Source organism: Scomber japonicus, chromosome 8 (genome assembly GCF_027409825.1).
Source record: "Scomber japonicus isolate fScoJap1 chromosome 8, fScoJap1.pri, whole genome shotgun sequence".
NCBI classification, from domain to species: Eukaryota; Metazoa; Chordata; class Actinopteri; order Scombriformes; family Scombridae; genus Scomber; species Scomber japonicus.
Genome location: NC_070585.1, coordinates 8146761 through 8166809, shown reverse-complemented (window position 1 = coordinate 8166809; position 20049 = coordinate 8146761). Strand labels below are relative to the sequence as shown.

The window sequence follows — 20049 nt, the reverse complement described above, 5'->3', positions numbered from 1 at the left end:
TAAAATTGTGCTTCTTTGTAAAACCACAGCTTGTACCCCAGACCCATTTTTGGTTATTTATTGTAATTTTAAGTTTGTGGTAAAAATTAATCCAGTACTACCCTGTGAACGTGTGTGAATGGTTAGTTCCCTCCTGATGAGCAGGTTGGCAGCCTGCATGGTAGCTCCTGCCATCAGTGCATGAATGTGTGTGAATGGGTGAATGAGACATGTAGTGTAAAAGTTCTTTGAGTGGTCAAAAAGACTAGGAAAGGGCTATATAAGTTCCATCTATTTACCATTTATGCATAAAGGCACACTCACATACAAACACAAATTACCTTAGTACACATGTGTAGAATCCATTGTCCTCCATTTCAGCAGATCTGAACCAGATGGAGTCGTCTTCTTTACTCAGCCTGTGGCCTGAGAAGATGATGGGCTCCTACAAAGAACATTAGTGAGCAAAATGTGAAATTAACAGTATACAAACTATTAAAATTAAACTACTGACTGCCATTGCAATATTTAGATATGGGTTTTCTGTACAAAGATGTGAATTAATGGCCCTCCTCTCCTGCACTGGCTTAGGTAATGGAATTATAATAGAGCAGAAAGGCTTTCAATTGAATGTAAATGCACCAAAATACATTAAAAGGGGTCAATGTATAGAAGATGCATATTATTGTCAGTTGTAAATGTAAAAGTCCTGTTTTATAATCAACATGTGTAAACCACATTGCTGGGAAAGGAGGGTGATGTTTCTTGTAATACACAGGAGCACAGTGTGATTTATCAGTGCCTCTCCTTTCTGTGTATTGGCTATTACTCAGCCACACACACATTCACACACACACACAAGAAAGCCCAAAGAAAGCAGTTAAGAGTCAAGCTTAAACTTCAACCAGACCACTCTAGTTTCATTTTAAGTGACACTCTTGGACAACAGACGCAATTTGTGTTTGAAAAGTTAGTCAGAAAGTTGGCAGATGGACTTTTGATCAAAAGCAACCAATCAGATGGTCCTCTGCCCACGGGCTGTAATGGATGATGCCTACCTGGGAGAATCCTGTCATCTATGAAAATGCAGCTGCATACCTTTTAATGATCTAATGGCCTTTGTTCCTGGTTATATTGCTCCTAGACTGTGGAGTGACCTACCTGTGGAGATCAAAACTGACTTCCACAAAATGTGCTTTTAAGTGATTCTTTCATCTTTTAACTTGGTTAACTTATCTTACATTACCTGATGATGTTATATTTTATTCCTATATGTTGTTCTTTACCTTGTTTATTTGCAAAGCACTTTGTAACCTTGTTCAGAAAATATCATTTAGATTCTAATATGAACTCTATACTCAAAGGCAATATTGCCTCCAGTCATTAGTGACAGCACTGGCCACACTGCTTCTGAGCAACACTACAATTGGTGAGTGTTGAGAAAATCCTATTGCATCTTTTATTTTACCTTTGTGTTGACCTTTCTCAAATGGATTCTGTAAATGGATTCTTCCCACCTGAAAAGTCACAAAGGGTGTTTTCAAATCTTAGTTGTTTAGTCCTGTTGAATGGGAATCTGGTTCATTTTGCTCCTGGTGTAACTCGTTTGGACAAGGCTGAACACAGCAATCACACTAAAGTTGGACCAAAACCACCAAACAGGTGTGCTGTGCATACTGGAGTGAGGATGAGTGAAATTGACTGCTAGCAGCTAGCCAGAGAATGACCCAATATCGGATTTGGACTTGGGCAACAAAGCTGGCTGGCCAGAGGACTTTCTTTAGGACCTTCCTCCTATGCTTTCATTATTTCTCTGACAGTCCGAGACTCTTGCTCAGACAGATCTGACCAATGAGCGTAGTGAATGTTCTCATGTGGCTTATGGTGATGCATTTTGGTTTGCTTGAACTTTTCTGTGTTAAAATAATTTGAATCAAGGGGATAAAGACACCAAGTATACCAACTCATCCACTGATTCATACCAGCACAAAGGATCTATTGGCTTGAAAACACCCAAAGAAAATGAACTATCATCCACTGAGATCATAAAGTCAACATTCATCCTGAAACAAACTGTTTTGCTTTGGGTAAACAGTCCTGGACTAGAATACCTACTGATGCTGCATTCCATTTACCTCGGAAGTTGGAAGTTGGAGCTGGGATTGACAGCACCCGAGTTTGTAAGGTTCAAATTTAGTAAAACCAGATCTAGCCAGGTTAGTCATTGATAGCAATACCAGTTGATATCAGTGCATTTCACTGTATTTTGCACATACAAACACTGTAGCAACAGATACACGTTGGCCAGTTGACTTCATGAGACACAAATAAGACAAAACTGCTAATAAACAGGATATTACAACTTTCACACTGTTGATACACAGGAGCAGCTATCTTAGGTTTTGAGGACGGAGCTGGTGAGGTTCTTCAGACTTTCAGAGTCAGAAATCCGACTTCATGGGGCATTCCAGTTGATATTTCCAATTGGGAACTCGGAAATTCCAACTTCTGAGTGCAACAGGAACGCACCATTACATCCTCACTTCCCTTCCTCATCAACTCTGATTCCGAGTCAGCTTACCTCTGCATCTCCTTTGTTCTTGTACCAGATGAGGCGCAACTTGGCATTGGTAGCCATGGTGTAGTTGGTTCTGATGTAGCTGTAGAACAAGGCACATTTCACCCGTACCGGTTCACCGGCCAGAACATGGTACTCTTTCAGATCCACCGACCAGTCGATGCATCCATCCACTGGGAGGAAGAAAGGGAAAGAGAGAAAAAATAAATATTGAGACTGGGGTGATGCATAGATGCATTATACAGCAGACAGGTTCCAAATACAACTCTGTTTCCATAATGTTTTTCTCCCCCTCGTAGAGGAAGGCAGAGCACAGGGTTAGAAACTGAAATAGGTTAGGAAACTTGACATGGACAGTCTTAAAAAACACTTACATAAGACTTTATATAACATTTGAAACTTTTCTTTATATATAAAAAAAGTTGCTTGATAGGGAGAAATGGTGTGTGTGTGTGTGTGTGTGTTTGTGTATGTCATTCTTTCAACCCTTTTGTCTTCTGTCTTTTATTTATGTATTAGTTTCTCTTGCTTGAAACGGAGAAGAAAGATAGCAATAATTGTAGAAAAAGCAGGACAGATGTGACAGTAGAGATTCACAGAAGGAAAAAGAAGAGGAGGAGGTCGAGATCAAATGAAAAGAGAGAAATGAAGAGAGAGGAAGTGTGCCGCGGCGATGTCGGGGTGAAGCCAGGTCAACCGGAACGAACAGAAAACAAGTTGTAGAAGGAAGACGAGTGCAGAGCTGGTGAGATGTAGAGGTCAGGAAAATGACAAGGAGCTTTCCCAAATGGACTTCCCTCCCTTCTTTCCACCTCCTCCCTCTTCTCATTTTCTCACTCTGCCATCTCCTTTTTTTTAGTCTCATTTTCCTTTTTCCTCTGACTTCTTTTTTTTATTTCCAGGCAGTCTGAGACTCAGATAGATGTTCTCTGTTTTTACTACCGCCCTCAGGCATTTGCCACAAGGCCTTCTCTCTGAATTACAGCCTCTACCCTGCAGCAATAAAGCTTTGGATCTGTCATCTGTCACCCAAAAATGCCTCCTCAGCCTCACATCCGTATTGTTTTCCTCTTATTTGTTTGTGTAGTCATACCCTGTGTGTATACACTAGGGATGTAAAGCCACTATCTGTATTTGTGTTTGTTTATGTCACAAATATATCAGATTTATACCAAAATCAGGCAAGGCCTAGACCGGAAGGTGTTTTTCATTTTCTGGGTTATGTTTATTATACTCATACATACTGAATATATGTATACTGTAGCTGCAGACTATTTATATGCTAACCCTTTATTTTACAGGTCCTATAAATTTATTATTTTCTGAGTCATTTGCAGGTATTTAATGGATCATTTTCAGAGAGAGTGATGCAACTTGGTATGAATTATAAAAAAAAACATTGATGTGATGTTATTATAGTTATTATATTACTATATACAGTTATTATATGTTATTATAGTTGGTTTACTTTAATAAGCGCCTACTCATTATATATGGATTCATACATAGTTTTTAATTTGCAAAAACTCTATATAAATATTTAGTTTCCATGTAATTTGTGTGTAACACAGCGGATACTTTTAGGAAATTATAAAACATTTTCCTGAGATTTTTGGTAATTTGTTTGATAAATTTATAAAACATAATTTGTATTTGAATCATACCTTAAAAAAAGAAAAAAATGTCTAAATGAGTGTAAAAACCAGCTAAATACTGCGGACTGCAACATGTTGTTTATATCTGTTTAGAGCACATTATCTGAATAATTACATATACTATGCACATTCATTAGGTTACTGCTGAAGTGTGCATTCACAGGCAGAAGTCAGACATTTGACGCAGGATGTAGATTGTTACCGTGGCTACTGCTGTAAGTCAATGTAAACATGTTTTAGCGCTCTGTAAAATGTGTCAGGTGTAATTTGTGTTCAGTTAAGTCACCAGCAAAGATTTAAAGACTTCATTTGCAGCGCAAATTTACAGCCGCGCACTTAATTGGTTACATTTATAGATTTAGCAATATGCATTAAGTCATACAGAGGCAGGAGAGATTTAGCATCGCTGCACATACACACACACATGCACACACACACGCAAATTTATAGTACACACAATCACTCTTTCACCCTCACAAATGATTTAGGTCTCATTCATGTGTCTCTCTCTGTGTCTCTCTCTCACACACACACTATTTAACAGCAGTTAATCATCGAAAAGGTTGCCAGATAGTCAGAAGACAACACTCATAAAAAATTGTTGTGTGTGTACATTTAACACATGTGAATGCACACACAAACACACCACACACACACACACACACACACACACACACACGTACACACATTCACAGACACACACACACACACACACACACACACACACACGTACACACATTCACAGACACACACACACAAACACCCAGGGCATCACATTAATAGAAAATCACATTAGTTTGGTCTACTTGACTAATGCCTTTTGTTTTAGACAGTGTTTAACACAGGTCAGACACACACTCATACACACTTTGCACATTAACAAACACACTCAAACACATTGGAGCGACTGGGCCATATTTGGCTGCAGGTCATAACTAAAGCAAACTGCAATAATTCATTCATCGCTGCTTCTACACGTACTCGCGCATGTGTGTTAATCTGTGTGTGTGTGTTAGTGTATGTATGTGTGTGTATGTGCATGAGTTGGTGTGTGTGTATATAAGCGTACAGAGGAGTGCAGCTGCGTGTGTCTGTAGACATATTAAATGTGTGGGCGAGGTGTTAGCTTGGGCAGATATATCATTCCCGTCAGCTCTATCTGCATATGCATATGGATGCTCCCAAACGGCGGAATGAATATAACCCTGGATAAATGGCAAAGTTTCAGAGTTTGGGAAAGTGCAGAGTTTTTGGGCAAACACACACACACACGCACACACACAGTCACAGACCCTTATAGTGGGTTATACGTCTTTTCTTTTCTTTGCTATTTACCTTTGACCTAGAAAGGTGCTCTAAAAAATAAATGACCTAAAGTGAAACTGTACTGAAATAAGCAAAGAACTGAGAATGAAATGATCTTCTTTCCTTCTCCGTTCATGTGGTTGTGATTTTTGAAGGTGCAAACATATGAATGTGAAAGAAGCTTTGAGGTGAATTATTAAAAAAGTTGAGTCACTAGAAACAAAGCCATTATTGAGTTCTGAGCCTTAATTAAAATGATTTTTTCTGAAGAAAAGCAAACTCTTGGATCAAATGACAGTTCTTTAATGTGCTTATTCTTCTTTCTTTTCAGCATGTTGATACTGTACTGAACATTAAATATCAACATTGGATTAAAACAGATTTATATTAAATGAAAACTGTAAGGGAGCTGCTGCAGCGCTGTAGTGATGGTCATGCTTACTGGGATGTTCATGGACTCAAACATTCACCAACAATATCTGCTTCTCTTGATTTCAACTGAAAATGGGAACAAACTGAACAAAAACAATCTGAGCTGTGTTCCTCAGTGTGATCACTCTCTGATCTTTATGGGCATTCCCTATTGTGATGGTGACTTTTTAAAAATGATCTCAATTCCCCCAAATCTAGTGACATGTTGTCTTTAAAGTTGCCATCTTCTTGGCATGCTGTGAAGCAGTGAAGTGAGGTGCTGTTAAGTGCCACTATTGTGCCAGTTTTCTCTGTTATTATTTCTAGTAGATGGAGAAGCGTATAAGTGGTAACAGAATTTAATATGACAAAAAAGGCTGAAAATACAAAAACTCCAATGAATATATATATATATACATTTACTGTGCAAAACAAAATAACTTCTGTGTTTCCAACTCAAAAAGCAGCTCTCAATTTGAACAAGTTCATTAGCTGGTGGTCGCTGTCCATGGTGCTGAATACTGAATATTCTGCTACAGTCAATGGAAACTGCAGGCCTGATTATATTTTGACTAATGTTCCTGTAAAGAAAAAAAAAGATGAAATATGATGTTCCACACAGACAAACTTGTTGTAAATACAACCAACTTGTCTTCCACTTTGTGATTAGCACAGACTTATTAATAAGACAAAGTCAACAATGGGGAAGCTGCTGGTTCCTAAATACATGTTTCAGAGTCTTCTTTTACTCATATCCTCAGTGTTCTCTGAACACACACAATTATTTTTCTTAGGCAATCAAATGATACTATAGGTTTGATTCAGTCAAAGTAGTCAGTGGCAAGGAGCTGGGTGTGGATGAGATTCATCATAAAGACTCTGGGCATTTTTGGGCTGGAAGACCAGGATGGTGGTTGCCATTTTCAAGAAAGGAGACCTGAGGGTGAGCTGCAACTATTGGGGGATTACACTACTCAGCTTCCTGTGGAAAGCCAATGCCAGGGTGCTGGAAAGTGGGCTCCAGCTTATTGTCAAACCTCAGATACAGGAGGAACAATGCAGATGTTCTTTGTGGACTTGTACAAGGCTTGTGACTGTGTCCCACATTGCACCTTGAGGGCAGGTCAGTGAAAGTATGGAGTACTAGTACCAGACAGAAATCTCCAGGTACAACTGGGGTGAGGAGAGTTTCCAGTTTGGGGACCTCAGAATTGCTTCTCTGCTTTGTGCCAATGATGGTTACTTCTATTCTCTGAACACAATTTATGAGAATGGGCTTTGGCCCAGATTGAGCTTCATATATATTTATATATATATATGATACTTGTGTGTGTGTGTGTGTAGGTGTGTGTGTTCAAGAGGAGATATGTGAGAAGGAGAGAGACAGAGTGTGTTTGCCATTCTTAAAATGACTCTTCAAAATGACTTGCACTCCTGCACAAACCAGCAGAAACTGTCTCTCTCTCTCTCTCTCTATCTCTCTCTCACACACACACACACACACACACACACACACACACACACACACACACACACACACACACACACACACACACACGCGCGCACACACACACACACACACACACACACACACACACACACACCAATCTATTTTGTGAGCTGCATGAATATGGTAATGCATGTGTGGGTTATGGCCTTCATTCAGTTCTATGGAATTACAACAACATCTATCAGCATACAAGGTTTGTAACACCACAACACATACAAACACACACACACACACTCACAAGGACACACACACAAACACACAAACAGTATAGCCACCACCCACACCAAAACGCTCAACCTCATATTAACACAGACACGCTCACATACACGCGTCAGCACTGAATAAATGGAGTTGACCACAATCTGCCCTCTGTCTGAAATGTATTCACTCTCCAACAAGCACGCACGCACGCACACACACACACACACACACACACACACACACACACACACACACACACACACACACACATATTCAGGGACCATTCTTTTAAACAAATTGTTTTTTGGAACAAGAGAAGGAAACGTGACGTTTATACAAACCAAAAAGTGCTGCTGCTGAAGCATCATTTAATCTGTGTATGTAGGGATGACGTGTGTTTGGTTTTGTTGGCAGATGACAAAATTAGTAACACACTGTTTTTCACACTCTTGAATAAAACCCTGGAGATTCATGTGACCGGCAGCCTGGCAAAGTCAAGACAAAGTTTTCTTTCACTTTGTAAACACACTGGAAGGAATAAAGTAAATAATATATATTCAGATCAAGCACTCACAGGTTTGGTATATAATAATGTAGAAAATGTAGTGAATGGTCAGTTAACTCTAACTTGTAGTTGGTGATCGTCAAAAGTGGAATAACCTTTTATTTCAATAAAATCTAATAAAACATTATCAAATTGATTTGACCTATTTTTATATTTGGTTCATAGACTACTCCACAGATTTAACATTGCACTCCTATAACACTGTCAGACTCACAATGAAGAAGGATCAAAATCAGTACAGGAGAACCAGAGATAGATATTTATATTTTATGTCACTCATTCTTCTTCTTTGTCAAAATCTGCTGCTTAAATTACACACTGTGCAACTCCATTTGATTTACTTAATAGTGTCTAATGTAGCCTCGAGAAGAAATGAGGAGTGGGATCCTTTTTTTTCTTTTTTTTTTTAAGAAGTAGTAGTCTTACCATAGCAAGCTTCCTCTGGAGCCACAAGCGTCTTCATACAACTTTTCTTTTCACACAGTACAACCTCCAACATCTTTAAACAGAACAGGGTTGCTTCTTAAAACTCATTTCTACAGGCTTGCTATTGTTACTGTCTTATTTACTATTTACTATTTAATATATTATTATTATATTATTATTTTTTTGTATTATTTTATAATCTTTTTCATCATCCATCTTCTACATTCATCTAGTTAATATTGGCCTTGTTATTGCTCTGTGTTGTATGTCTGTTTTGAATTACACTGCTTTTGCTTTGTCTGTCAAAGCACTTTGTAAACTTTTAAAAGATGCTATATAAATACAATTATTACTTATAATTATTATTATTGATATAATGCACTCCAGTATACCATCACAGCCCACTATGACCTCAATAATGAACACAACGTAGAATTATCACTTTTCTTGACAATGTCAACAAATACTGAAAACTGTATAAGCTTAATATTAAATGTATAAGCTTGTATTGGGTTGCACAGGTGTTCATAATAAAGTGCTCAGTGAGTGTAAAGATCCAGGTAAAAATGAGTATGTAGCTAAACTAAGTGTCCCCATGTTCTTACACTGTGTATGCACATTGTTAAATGTGCAACAGAATCAGAGGCTGTATTCACAAAGCATCTTATTTTAGCCCCCAGATAATAATTCCCTCTTAAGAACTAATACAGCTACTGAGGTAAGAGCTGGGGTTGCTATGGATAACCATGAAATACAGCTGCACTGAGTTTCTATGTCTAAATATTCATATTATTTACAATATGAATCAGTAACTGACTCACTGATCAGATTTCAGTACTCATGGCTAAATTGACTGTATTCACAAGCAATAGTACAAGCAACCCAGACCATTTACAAGATGTGTTCATTTTAACTTGGTGAAAGAGGGTGAAATGGGTTTGGATGAACAGAGACAGCAAATTGGTGTTGACAGGCTTGGTGGTGAAATTACTATCCAATGTGCTGTTCCTCTTTCACTATCCAAGGCATCCTTTCTGCCAGGCTGCTCTGCCAATTTGCTCTTTTGGTGGACCATAAGCAGGTCAACACTGCAAGCTTCACTTGTGTTTTGTGCTATTTTTATGACTTCAGGTGGCAGTCACCTACTCAGATAGACCTCTCCAAAATCACTCAATACCCAGTTCATGTATAAATTACACCTTTGTATCCCAGAAAAACAGCATATTCCACTTTTTTTTGGAGTAAAGTATAAACTGTTTTCTCTCAGTGGAGCTTTTCTGGAGGAATTGCTTTGTACTTTTCTATCAACACATGGTCAGAGTGCCCTGGAACAGAGCGCGCTATCTTAAAAAGAATGAAAAATGTCATTTGACTGGAGGCCAGGCTCACCACACTTACAGTACCATTTCCAACTGTGTTATAGTCCCACTGTGCGCCTCTTGACACAGTCGCTGTGTCTGTGCCATGTGCAGTTTATTCACGGAAGTAAAGCTAAGCTTATCGGTCCAGTTTGAAATTCCATCTTTAATACGTGGTTGGTTGCTTTTGTAAATCAGGTCATGAAACAGACAGACAGACACACAGTGGGTAGGCCTATGAGCAAAGAGATGAATGATAAGGGAAGCAGAAGAAAAAAAAGAAAGAATAGGATAACAGAAGGAATGTAAAGAATGAGGGAGTAGTTTTGTCGAGAAGTACTTAATGAAAAGTAATGAGTCCCATTTCCTTGGGAAGCAGAACACATTGGCCTTCTTATTAACCATAATAACTACTGAAGAGGTATGGATGGATAAATGGAAAGATGAAAGGAGGTCCAGAGGGAAGATTAAGGAGACACACACTGTTTGGATGAGCAAAGGAGGGCTGTATTGGGAAAAGATAATAAGAAAGTAGGTAATGTTTCCTTATCGAGTTACCTCTCATTGAATAATGATAAGGGGAAACAAAGATTAAAAAAAAGTGGAAGATAGGAAAAAGTTGTTTCTCGCATTTGCAAACATAAATAAATCAACGTCAAATTAAGTGTGATACCTTTGGTATAATTAGGCTAATAAATGAGATCACGACGGAGGTGATTGATTATATCTCACACCACAGGTAATGTTCATGCTTCCGAAAATTAAGAGCACGTTTCCCATAAAACCCCAATGTTTAGAGGTGCAATCCACCTCCTTTTCTTTTCTTAACTCAATACAAATGTTTGGGTGATGTTTTTTGGCCTTTCACTCACCAGCTGTTACTGATATAACATATCAACATATCAGTGACAAATAAGGGTTGGCAAGATAAGCAATCAAAAGTAAGTAAGTAAGACTACAGTGTGTTTAAGTGGACTTATACTAATAATGACTGTAAATGTTTCCTGATCTCCATGGTTACCCAGATTAAATGTAATACAGTATTTAGAATGATTGTATTCCATTAGCTTTATTTAATATAAAAGTTATTATGTAAGATCATGCCAAACCAGTTGATATGGTGTTTTATTGAGAATTTAGTGTTTTTAGGCAAGTTGAATTATTTGGTACAAAGTTTTTATGGTTACACCACTTAGACATTTTTGCCATAATCCTCTAATATATTCTCTCAAAATGGATTACAAGCAGAAATTTGATGCTGGGTCCACACAAAAAGAATGTGTGCAAGTTATTCATACGTTTATTTACACATTTAAATCTTTAACTTTGACTAAACCAAAAAAAAACTACAATTAATAAGTGTCGCTACCAAAAGATAAGACATAAAAAGGAAGCAAGGAGAAAGAAAAATGAGAGATAAGACAATATACTCAGAAATGTCAGCTGGATGCGAATAGACCTAACCAATCAGACGACATGTGGGAGGACAGAAATACAAGCTGATCAACAGAGAAAGACCAAAAGAGAATCTTTAAAAAAGACTGATGAATAGATAAAAATGGCAGACTGCGAATGAAGACACAGGAGGGGGATGAAAAAAAGAAGAAAAAAAAAGACAAAAGAAATGAGAGTAAACATCAATTACTTCCATCCAGGCTGGAATACATGCATACATGCCCATTATTTTCACTAGTCTTTATGTGGAGCTAACTACATTTACTGATGTTGTTTCTAATATATATTTCTCTTGGCTTTATCCTGGTGTTGCAACAGCCCACTTTCCCCCTGCTGACCATTAAACTTGAATCTTATCTTGGCTTACTGGACGTGTTTATATGCAGAAAATGGATGATGTGTTTTTTTATGTTTATTCAGATAATGGCTCTTTTTATTACGTGTTTAACTCAGGATCAGCTCACTTTCTGCTGTAACTCAAGGTAATGAAACGGTCCCTGTGTCATTATCTTGATTATGATCTTTTGCAGGCAGCAGGCTCTGACTAATTAATGTTAATTGGCTGTTGACTGGCGTTCTCCTCAAGCCAGTTTTTGTATTGAGCCAAAGATTGCTTGTGAGGTTAGAAGCACCATTTTATAACATTATTCCACAATGTTTTTCATGTGTTTTATTGTAATTTATTGTGTAGAGAGATACTGCAAGTGATCCCTGACCATTTTTTAGTCTGCGTTCTCAAACCTGTCGATGAGCTCAAGTACCCCGTCATTAACACCACCTGCCTTTCTCTAAATGTGTTCTTTTGAATCTATTTTATTCTCAAGGTATTTTAACACTTTTACATTTTATCATTTAGCACATGCTTTTATCCAAAGTGACTTACAAGTGAAGCATGAATATCAAGCGTTAGAGAGCAGTGGTACAAATTCTCAAGTAGGTGAATAGAACGCTAGACAGAAGTCAAATGTTTTTCCTTTTTTTTCTACAATTAAAGTCTATAAAATAAAATAAAAATGTTCTTATTCCTTCAGTTGGATGTTAGATACTATAAATCTCTTTTTACTTTCAGCTGCTGACAGTTTCTCTGAGCTCCCTAGAAGTCAGATTTCAACAAATTGGAGACATCATGATACAATATGCAACTTACATTCATGTGTGATGTGGAAATTTGAAGCTTCCAGTTCACAAACACTGAGAATGGACTTTACAGTGAAGTAGACAGTAGATGAAGTAGGAGACATCTTGTGTCCAGCAGTTAAACTTGTGAATGGTGATTATCAGACACATACGCTGTTATTCCAAGCAGAGTATATTCAAATGTTTTAATACATGTCTGGAATGGATCGTTAAAGTAAGAAGTAAGAAATGACTACACTTCACATTCCTAGCTGTCGCCTCACCTTGAATCTCCCATTCACATTTTAATATCATATCATCATTTATGCTTATTAATAACCTGTTTACTCAGTATTTAGGGTTGGGTATCGGTACTTGACACCTCTGAGGTATTGACTGAAATTATCAATACCAAGTAGTATCAAAATGTCTCCCATCAAACAATACCTGCAATCCATCCTTTTTACACCCAGAGCTAGAAAATATGACTATTTGTATAGACTTGCTCACAGCCAATCAACACAAGCGTTCTTTGATTTAATGCAACATGTGATTGGTCCACTGCCACAGCAGCTACAACCCGTCTATGGTGGTGAAGTCATGGTGAATTTGCAAACCAAACAAGATGCGACCTAAACACTCTACAGTAAGGCTACACTACAAGTCTGTAACACCTGATAAAAGTGCACAAAATGTTGGTATTGGTATCACTTGAAGGGTACTTGGATTGGTACTGATACCGTCATTTTCTATATGATACCCAGTCCTATCAGTATTTCTTATGTTGTTCATCTCATTTTCTGGTTGTTGCTACAATATATTTATAATTAGGCTGAAACTCAAAGTAAAGGTGTTCCTGCCTGTTCTAGCCAAATCAAGGCAAGTTTTAGTGATTTTGAATGTTTTAATTCCTCCTCTAAGCAGAGCCAAACATCTTTTAGCTTTAAAAACATTGTTTTCTGTCAAACTGCTTCTTTGCATCGCTGTGTGTGTGTGTGTGTGTGTGTGTGTGTGTGGTATGTGTATTTATATATACATATCTCCTGCCCGCCCCATTTGTCACTGTTTCGATGGAGCGTGTGGCACAGTCACTGTCACATTTGTCAGTTCTCTAGTGTGTTACACACACACACATGCACACACACACACAAACACACACACATACAGACACACACAGAGGGTCCCCTTTGCTTTCCTCCTGCCCGTCATTAATAAAAAGAAGTAGCTGCACACCTGTTCACTGACAGCCCCCCACAGAGAGAGAGGGGGAGAGAGTAGGAGGGAGGGAGCATAGGTATAAGTGCCAGAGTGTGACAAAGGTACACATTTTTAAAATAAGAAAGCTTATAAGTAACTGGAATAGTAATTACCATGCAGCAGAGGTTACTGTACATAACCCAACTTGTGGCCTTCCTGCCAAAAATTCCACTAAATTATAGAGATAGTGAACAAGAATTAGAGGTTTCATAAGCAGCCAGTCAGATAGTTTGGATATATTAACTGACCATCAACATCTAGATTAGCCCCACTGACTCCACACAGCAATAAAGTCCTTAACCCATGTTGGGTCATGTTTGTCTGTCTGACAAAGACAGACTCTGACTTTTAGCAGGAAAGCTTAAAGTGTCTGTTTGTGTCTTTTGCGTGGACCAAAAAAATGTTTTATGTCAAATTCAACTTGAACTTTGACCCGCATATTTAACAGCAAACCATCTTGACAGCAGTGACCTTTGAGGGGACCAACAGCTGGAGAGTCTAAAGAAGAACTCTGCTGCACCAATCTTTTATTTAGCCTCCTCCATTGCAGTAAAAAGTGCTCCACAAAAGACAGTTATGAGAAGGTTGTCCTGTTGCTGAGCGAAGCTGCCAAGCTAGGCTAACTAGCTAACGGGTTTTTCTAATCCGACCATTTATTGAAAGAAATGGCGTATAAGGGTGAACAAAATTCCAAGGGGAAGTTAGCAGAACAGTGGAGAGAAAATAGAGAGAAGCTGCAACAATTCAGACTACTAAGCTACCAGCTAGCTCAGCTTGTGGCTACCCCTGTTTCGGGTTCATTTTGTGGTAACTGCCTCTATAAAGAACATTTTTGGGAAACCATCAAGTCTTAAACAAAAGTCTCACTCATTAAGTTTCTGTCACTTTCTGTGAGAGATAACACTTGTGCTATTTTCCCTGAAGGTAAATGTTTAATTTCATAGTGTTCATTTTGTATGATGTTAAGAGTTGATTATTCCAGGCTAGGCAGCCAACCTCCGGCTTTGCAGTTAAACACTGCAGAATTCATTTCTCCCAAGACAGCGAATGAGCTGATGCTTCATAATGTCAGAGCATTATTGTATTTACTGAAGTACAAATTGCAGTGCTTTACAATACTCATTACTGAAAAAAGGTGGTCACATTACTGGAAGATGTTACTCAATTATACCTAACTACCAAGAAACTGACTGAAACCACAGAGAGAATGAAGACATTTTTCTAACAAACTTTTCGAAGACATTCCCCACACATATGTCAGCAGAAGAGGGAGAAAGAATGAGAGAAAGAAAAAGACATGGAGAGTGAATAGTAGACTCTGCATGTAAAGCCAAGAGAATAATGAACTCCTACACCTGTCACATGCTGCTGACAGACTCCTGGCAGCTTCCTTTTCCTCCCCTCTCTATCTTTCTGTTACTCTTTCAATCTCCAAATCTGTATCTCTGTATCTTACTCTCACTCCACCTGCTATACCTACTGCTCGTTCTCCATCATCACTTTGTATCCCCATTGTTTCTCTCTTTCTCTTTCTGTCTCTATACCTGTCTACCTATTGAAGATTTTAAATGAACCGCACAGTTTTGATGGTAAAACTGCTGAACAGTGGCAGAAAAAGTCTTAATCTGCTGCAAAAAGTAGAGTACATGTCAGCATAGGCATCGGTGGGGGTATGGAAAGTATGGCAGTTGATATACCTTGGAAAAAAGAAACTAATTTCACTTGTGTTGCCTTAAAATATGATATAATCAGTGGTGAGTAAATTCAAGCAAATGAGGAGCCTAGTTAAATGTATGATTGCTGGGTTATGTTCTGTAGATGGACTATGTTTGATGACTTTTTCTTCAAAATATATGAAACACAAATCTCCAATGACCCCATCTCTGATGCCGTCCCCAAGGTTGAGACCCTCTTAAATCTTATATCTTGGTCTAATCCTTAACAGAGCAAGAATAGACCAAAACATCATCCCCTAGGAAACTGTATCTTCTACTCTCCCCACAAAGGTCAGAGCGAAGGCCACAGGATGTATTTTCAGGTGTAAATCAGGTAAAGATTGTATGAGTGAGAAAGGACAAGAATATTGAAAGACAGAAGCGAGGCCGGCACACATGTCAAGGTCTTTTGAGCACTGGAAGTTGAAAAATGCAATTTTTGCCCTTGTGACTACATCTGTATGCTTCTACTGTGCATTGCCAAACTCAGCAATATGAGTGTATTTTTGGCTGTCTTCACTTAAAAATGCTGTTAGTTAAGGTTTAGAAATTGGTTTAAGGGGTTAAGGTAAGAGAATCAGTACCAGTTTTTATCAGAAGAAGAAGAAATTGTGTGTATAGAACTTTGTGTACCTGAAAAGCGGAATTTGGCAAGAGCCAGCTGACTGTGGGTTCCCCTTCTGAAGTCTGGATGTACAGGAGGGGGATACTGTGCCACCAAACCTGGCAACCTCACTCTTGTCCGGTCACCTTGATTACATGCTGCTACCCCCACAGTCACCCCTAACACACAAACCCACACACACACATACCTCTAAGACTTGGCTGTTGGGTAGTGCCTTTACATCTCTGACACGGTTAGTTCACCATGCTGATAGATATGCATTGCAACCAGATGAAAAAGCTGCTTTGATAAATTCATGTTTCTCTTCTATAAACGACACTCACACTGTCGCAATCATTTTGGTTAGTGACGTGCCGCACAAACGATCATTGTCATTTAATGAGAGACATATAATTGACAGTACAAATGTTTAATAACTCATGCGCTCATTACGGACCATGTTTGTTTGTATGCAAACGTTCCTTGATGTAATTAATATGACAAGTGATTCAATTAGAGACCCCGTGTGAGGAGATGGAGAGCTCAGCGAACAATCTGTCACCTGATAGAAAGGAGACATAGGTTGGTGAGAGTGGGGCAGTAGGGGGCAGCATGTAGTTGATGAACACGGTATCTAAGAGGTAATTATAGAAGCAACATTAACTCTTCAACCGTGTTAAGGATTCATTGCATGGGTAGAATTTGGTCTCAATCAAAAATATAACATGGCATAGTTTTGAAAGGACCAATGCATTGTAGCCCAAACAGGCCTTCAACAGGGTCAAATGCAAGAACTAGTTTCCACACCTTGTATAGTGTTGTATTTTCAATTGAGTCCATACACTGGCCATACAATGAGCCTGAAGCAACAAATGCACCTGACGCATCCAAAGAACTCCTATATTTGATCACCATAAAGACCCAGCCATGCTTTTATTCCAATATCTTCAAGTTCAACATAAACTCTTCTTTGATTCTCTTGCAGTTTATCACAGTTATTAAGTCTCAGATCTTTTGAGAAATCTCAAGGACGACCTGAAGGATCAGTGTTGGTGGATCGGTGAGGTAGTTCTTATGTTTAAGTTAGCAAAGAAAATAAATCATCAGACATATTTAAAATACCCATGAAAACATACCCTCAGCACATCATTTGAAGCTGGCTAGAAGATAGCGAACCCTCGAAGTTGTTTGTTGATTTGCAGTTAAAGAGAAGAAAACTTTGCTGTGGGAATGTTTCCAGTGCATTTTTCTTGAGGGCACAATTTCTGAGTTGTCGCCTTTTGTAATTTCCTTAAGGAGCTCAAGCTGTTAAACATGTACTTGATATTGTTTGATGTGACTTGTTTCAGATTGATGTGACAGAGAAGGCTGATTCACATTCTGTGTGAGACGGTAAAAACCATCAACCTTACTGTAACATAAAATACATTTATTTAGAGGATTGAGAAGCATCTTCAGACTCAATTTTCCACAGAGATAAAACATTGTTGCATTGATGTCTGTTGGTGGTGTGCATCCAATACCGATGTTTAGTGCAAATGTTACGGTAGCAGAAAGTGACACAATATCTGCACAGGCTGTTTAGTGAAAGTAGCACATCGGCAGCACAGCGGCACTGCTCCATCTGTACACAAGATATGTTCAGGGATGCATTACGTATAGGTCACCCATGTTTTGCCAGCAGTCTGAGCCCAATACACAGTCACTGTACCTATGGGTTTAAGATCGATGAGAAAACACTCTGTGGAGGCAAGCTTTATGGGAGTGGAGGTCAAGGTGAAGGATGAGATTTTAAATAGCTGGCTTTAGACATATTATTCCTTTTCTTTTTAATTTGTGGTTTTGCAGGAATGTTCACTACCAGGACTCTTTCTGGTGGAGGGGTTGGGTGCAGATAGGTGTGGTGTGTTCTACTTGACTGTGCTGCTGGATGCTACACAGACAGGATCTGATTGATTTCAAGAATTGTCTTGAATGAAGTCTTTAAAACGTTGTTATAGTAATAATACAATAATAACTTCATTTATGTTACTCATTTAAAAACAGTTTAGAAAGTGTTTTGACAGACACAACTGAAGCAGGGTACACAAAAAGCAATTACACAACAGAAAGCTGAACAGTAAGGCCCAAACAAAGCAAAAGCAAGACAAAATATAAGTTAGTGTCAAAACAAGAAAAACACAGCAGAGGGAAGACAAAGGGATGATGAAAAAACAAAAAGCACCACATGAAAGCAAATCAATATAAATTGGTTTAAAATGATTTTAAAGAAGTCACTCATTCAGTGAGCCTTATCTTCTCAAGGTTGAAACACCCTGAGGGCAAAATCACAGTCACTTTTATATTCAAGGCTTAACATCCAGAAAGTCCACACCTGAGGATCCGGGACTATGCACTGGCTCATATGGGGTCAACATATCTGATATGTAACCCAAACATGCGTTAAAGTGATCAGTTAACTCATTTCTAAATCAAACAGGGAGCCAATAGAGAAAAGCCAGGACTGAGGTGATCTGTTAAAGCCAGTAAGAAGCCGGGCTGCGGTGTTCTGATCTAGTTGGAAACGAGAGAGTGACTTATGGTTTATGTCGGAAAGAGAAAGAAGTTGTTGTTTTCTTTTAATCTGTCATTTAAGATTTAGATCCGATACAATTAGAACACTCTAGTTTCTGACAGTGGGCTTCACATTGGCAGATAGTACACCAAGGCCTCTCACAGTGATTTTGTGCCATATTGGTGAAATAACCTACAACAACAGCTGGGCTTTTTGGTTTTTTAAACTCTTGAAACTTCTGCTGTACTAGTGGTAAATAAACCCCCAAAGGCTATTATAACAAAATCGCCTACATACAAGAGTCACATGGTGCTCAGCCTAAACTTCATCAGGAAAAAGACTCATTTTCTCCCTCCTGCACTAATTTTACAGTTTAAAATTTCCAAAGTTAAATTAAATTATGCATCCACCTTCCCTTTCAATATGTGTGTGTATGTGTGTGTGTGTGTGTGTGTGTGTGTGTGTGTGTGGCTCAATGTGCACCTGTTTCTCCTCCTCTGTGCTGCAAAGAGGAAGTTCTGCACTAATTACTCAAGATTCCCGGCGGATGTTCAGACCAGTTTACAGTCATCACAATAAATTACACTCACCTACCTCTCTGCTGCCACGCCAAGTCCTTCCCTCCGTCTCTCTCTCTCAGAGCGTTCACACGTTTTACGACAGCGTTTTACATCTCATCACGCATTTCTCAAAGAGAGACTGTCAGTGCAATGGGTAACAACTGTTTACTGACAGTCTAAACACACACACACGTAAATGGATTTTGAATGCATGTAGCACCTGGAGAGGAGGACATACATCTTTAGTGGCATTCCTCATAAAAAGAACAGATATGTGTGTATTGGTATTTTTTTAACAAATAATAAAATTGACATATGATTTTACATCATACTGGAAGTTTAGACAGACAGCACCTTTAACTCTTAGTGGTCAACTGTTTAAAATCGTAATTATGCATCTGCAAGGAGTTTGTTTGATTTTGTGTCATCAAAGTCATTTAAAGAACGTGTAAAGTGAATTCAGACATTTTCTTCTAAACACATTAAATAGGTCATAAATGTATTTCTAAAAAAGGTGTACAAAGAATTTCAACCATTTAGATTTGAATTGTGGAGCTAGGCTTCACAAACTGTGTTTCAAGATTTCTGTGTTCAGGATTTAGTGGGCGGGTCTGCAAATGATTAGTATAAACCCGCCGCTGCTGCTGTAGAGGTATAAACACATTCAGCACACACTACTACTACTACAGTCTAGAGTTAGCTGGGTTAGCTGGCGAGTTAGCAGTCAAGTTAGCCGCAGAGATAGCAGCTGTTTCTGGTAGAGGTGGTGACTTTGATTGACAGGTGACACTTGGCAGGGG

General features: G+C 38.6%; 1 protein-coding gene across 1 annotated transcript in view; it reads right to left on the bottom strand.

The window, feature by feature from the left end:
* Window positions 1-20049, bottom strand: part of il1rapl2 (interleukin 1 receptor accessory protein-like 2) — a 349251-nt gene that overhangs the window by 161586 nt on the left and 167616 nt on the right. Inside the window, exons 2-3 of the mRNA XM_053324004.1 lie at window positions 2561-2730; window positions 321-424 (exon numbers count right to left, since the gene is read on the bottom strand). Coding sequence (XP_053179979.1) covers window positions 321-424; window positions 2561-2730 — 274 coding nt within the window. The remainder of the gene's footprint in view (window positions 1-320; window positions 425-2560; window positions 2731-20049) is intronic.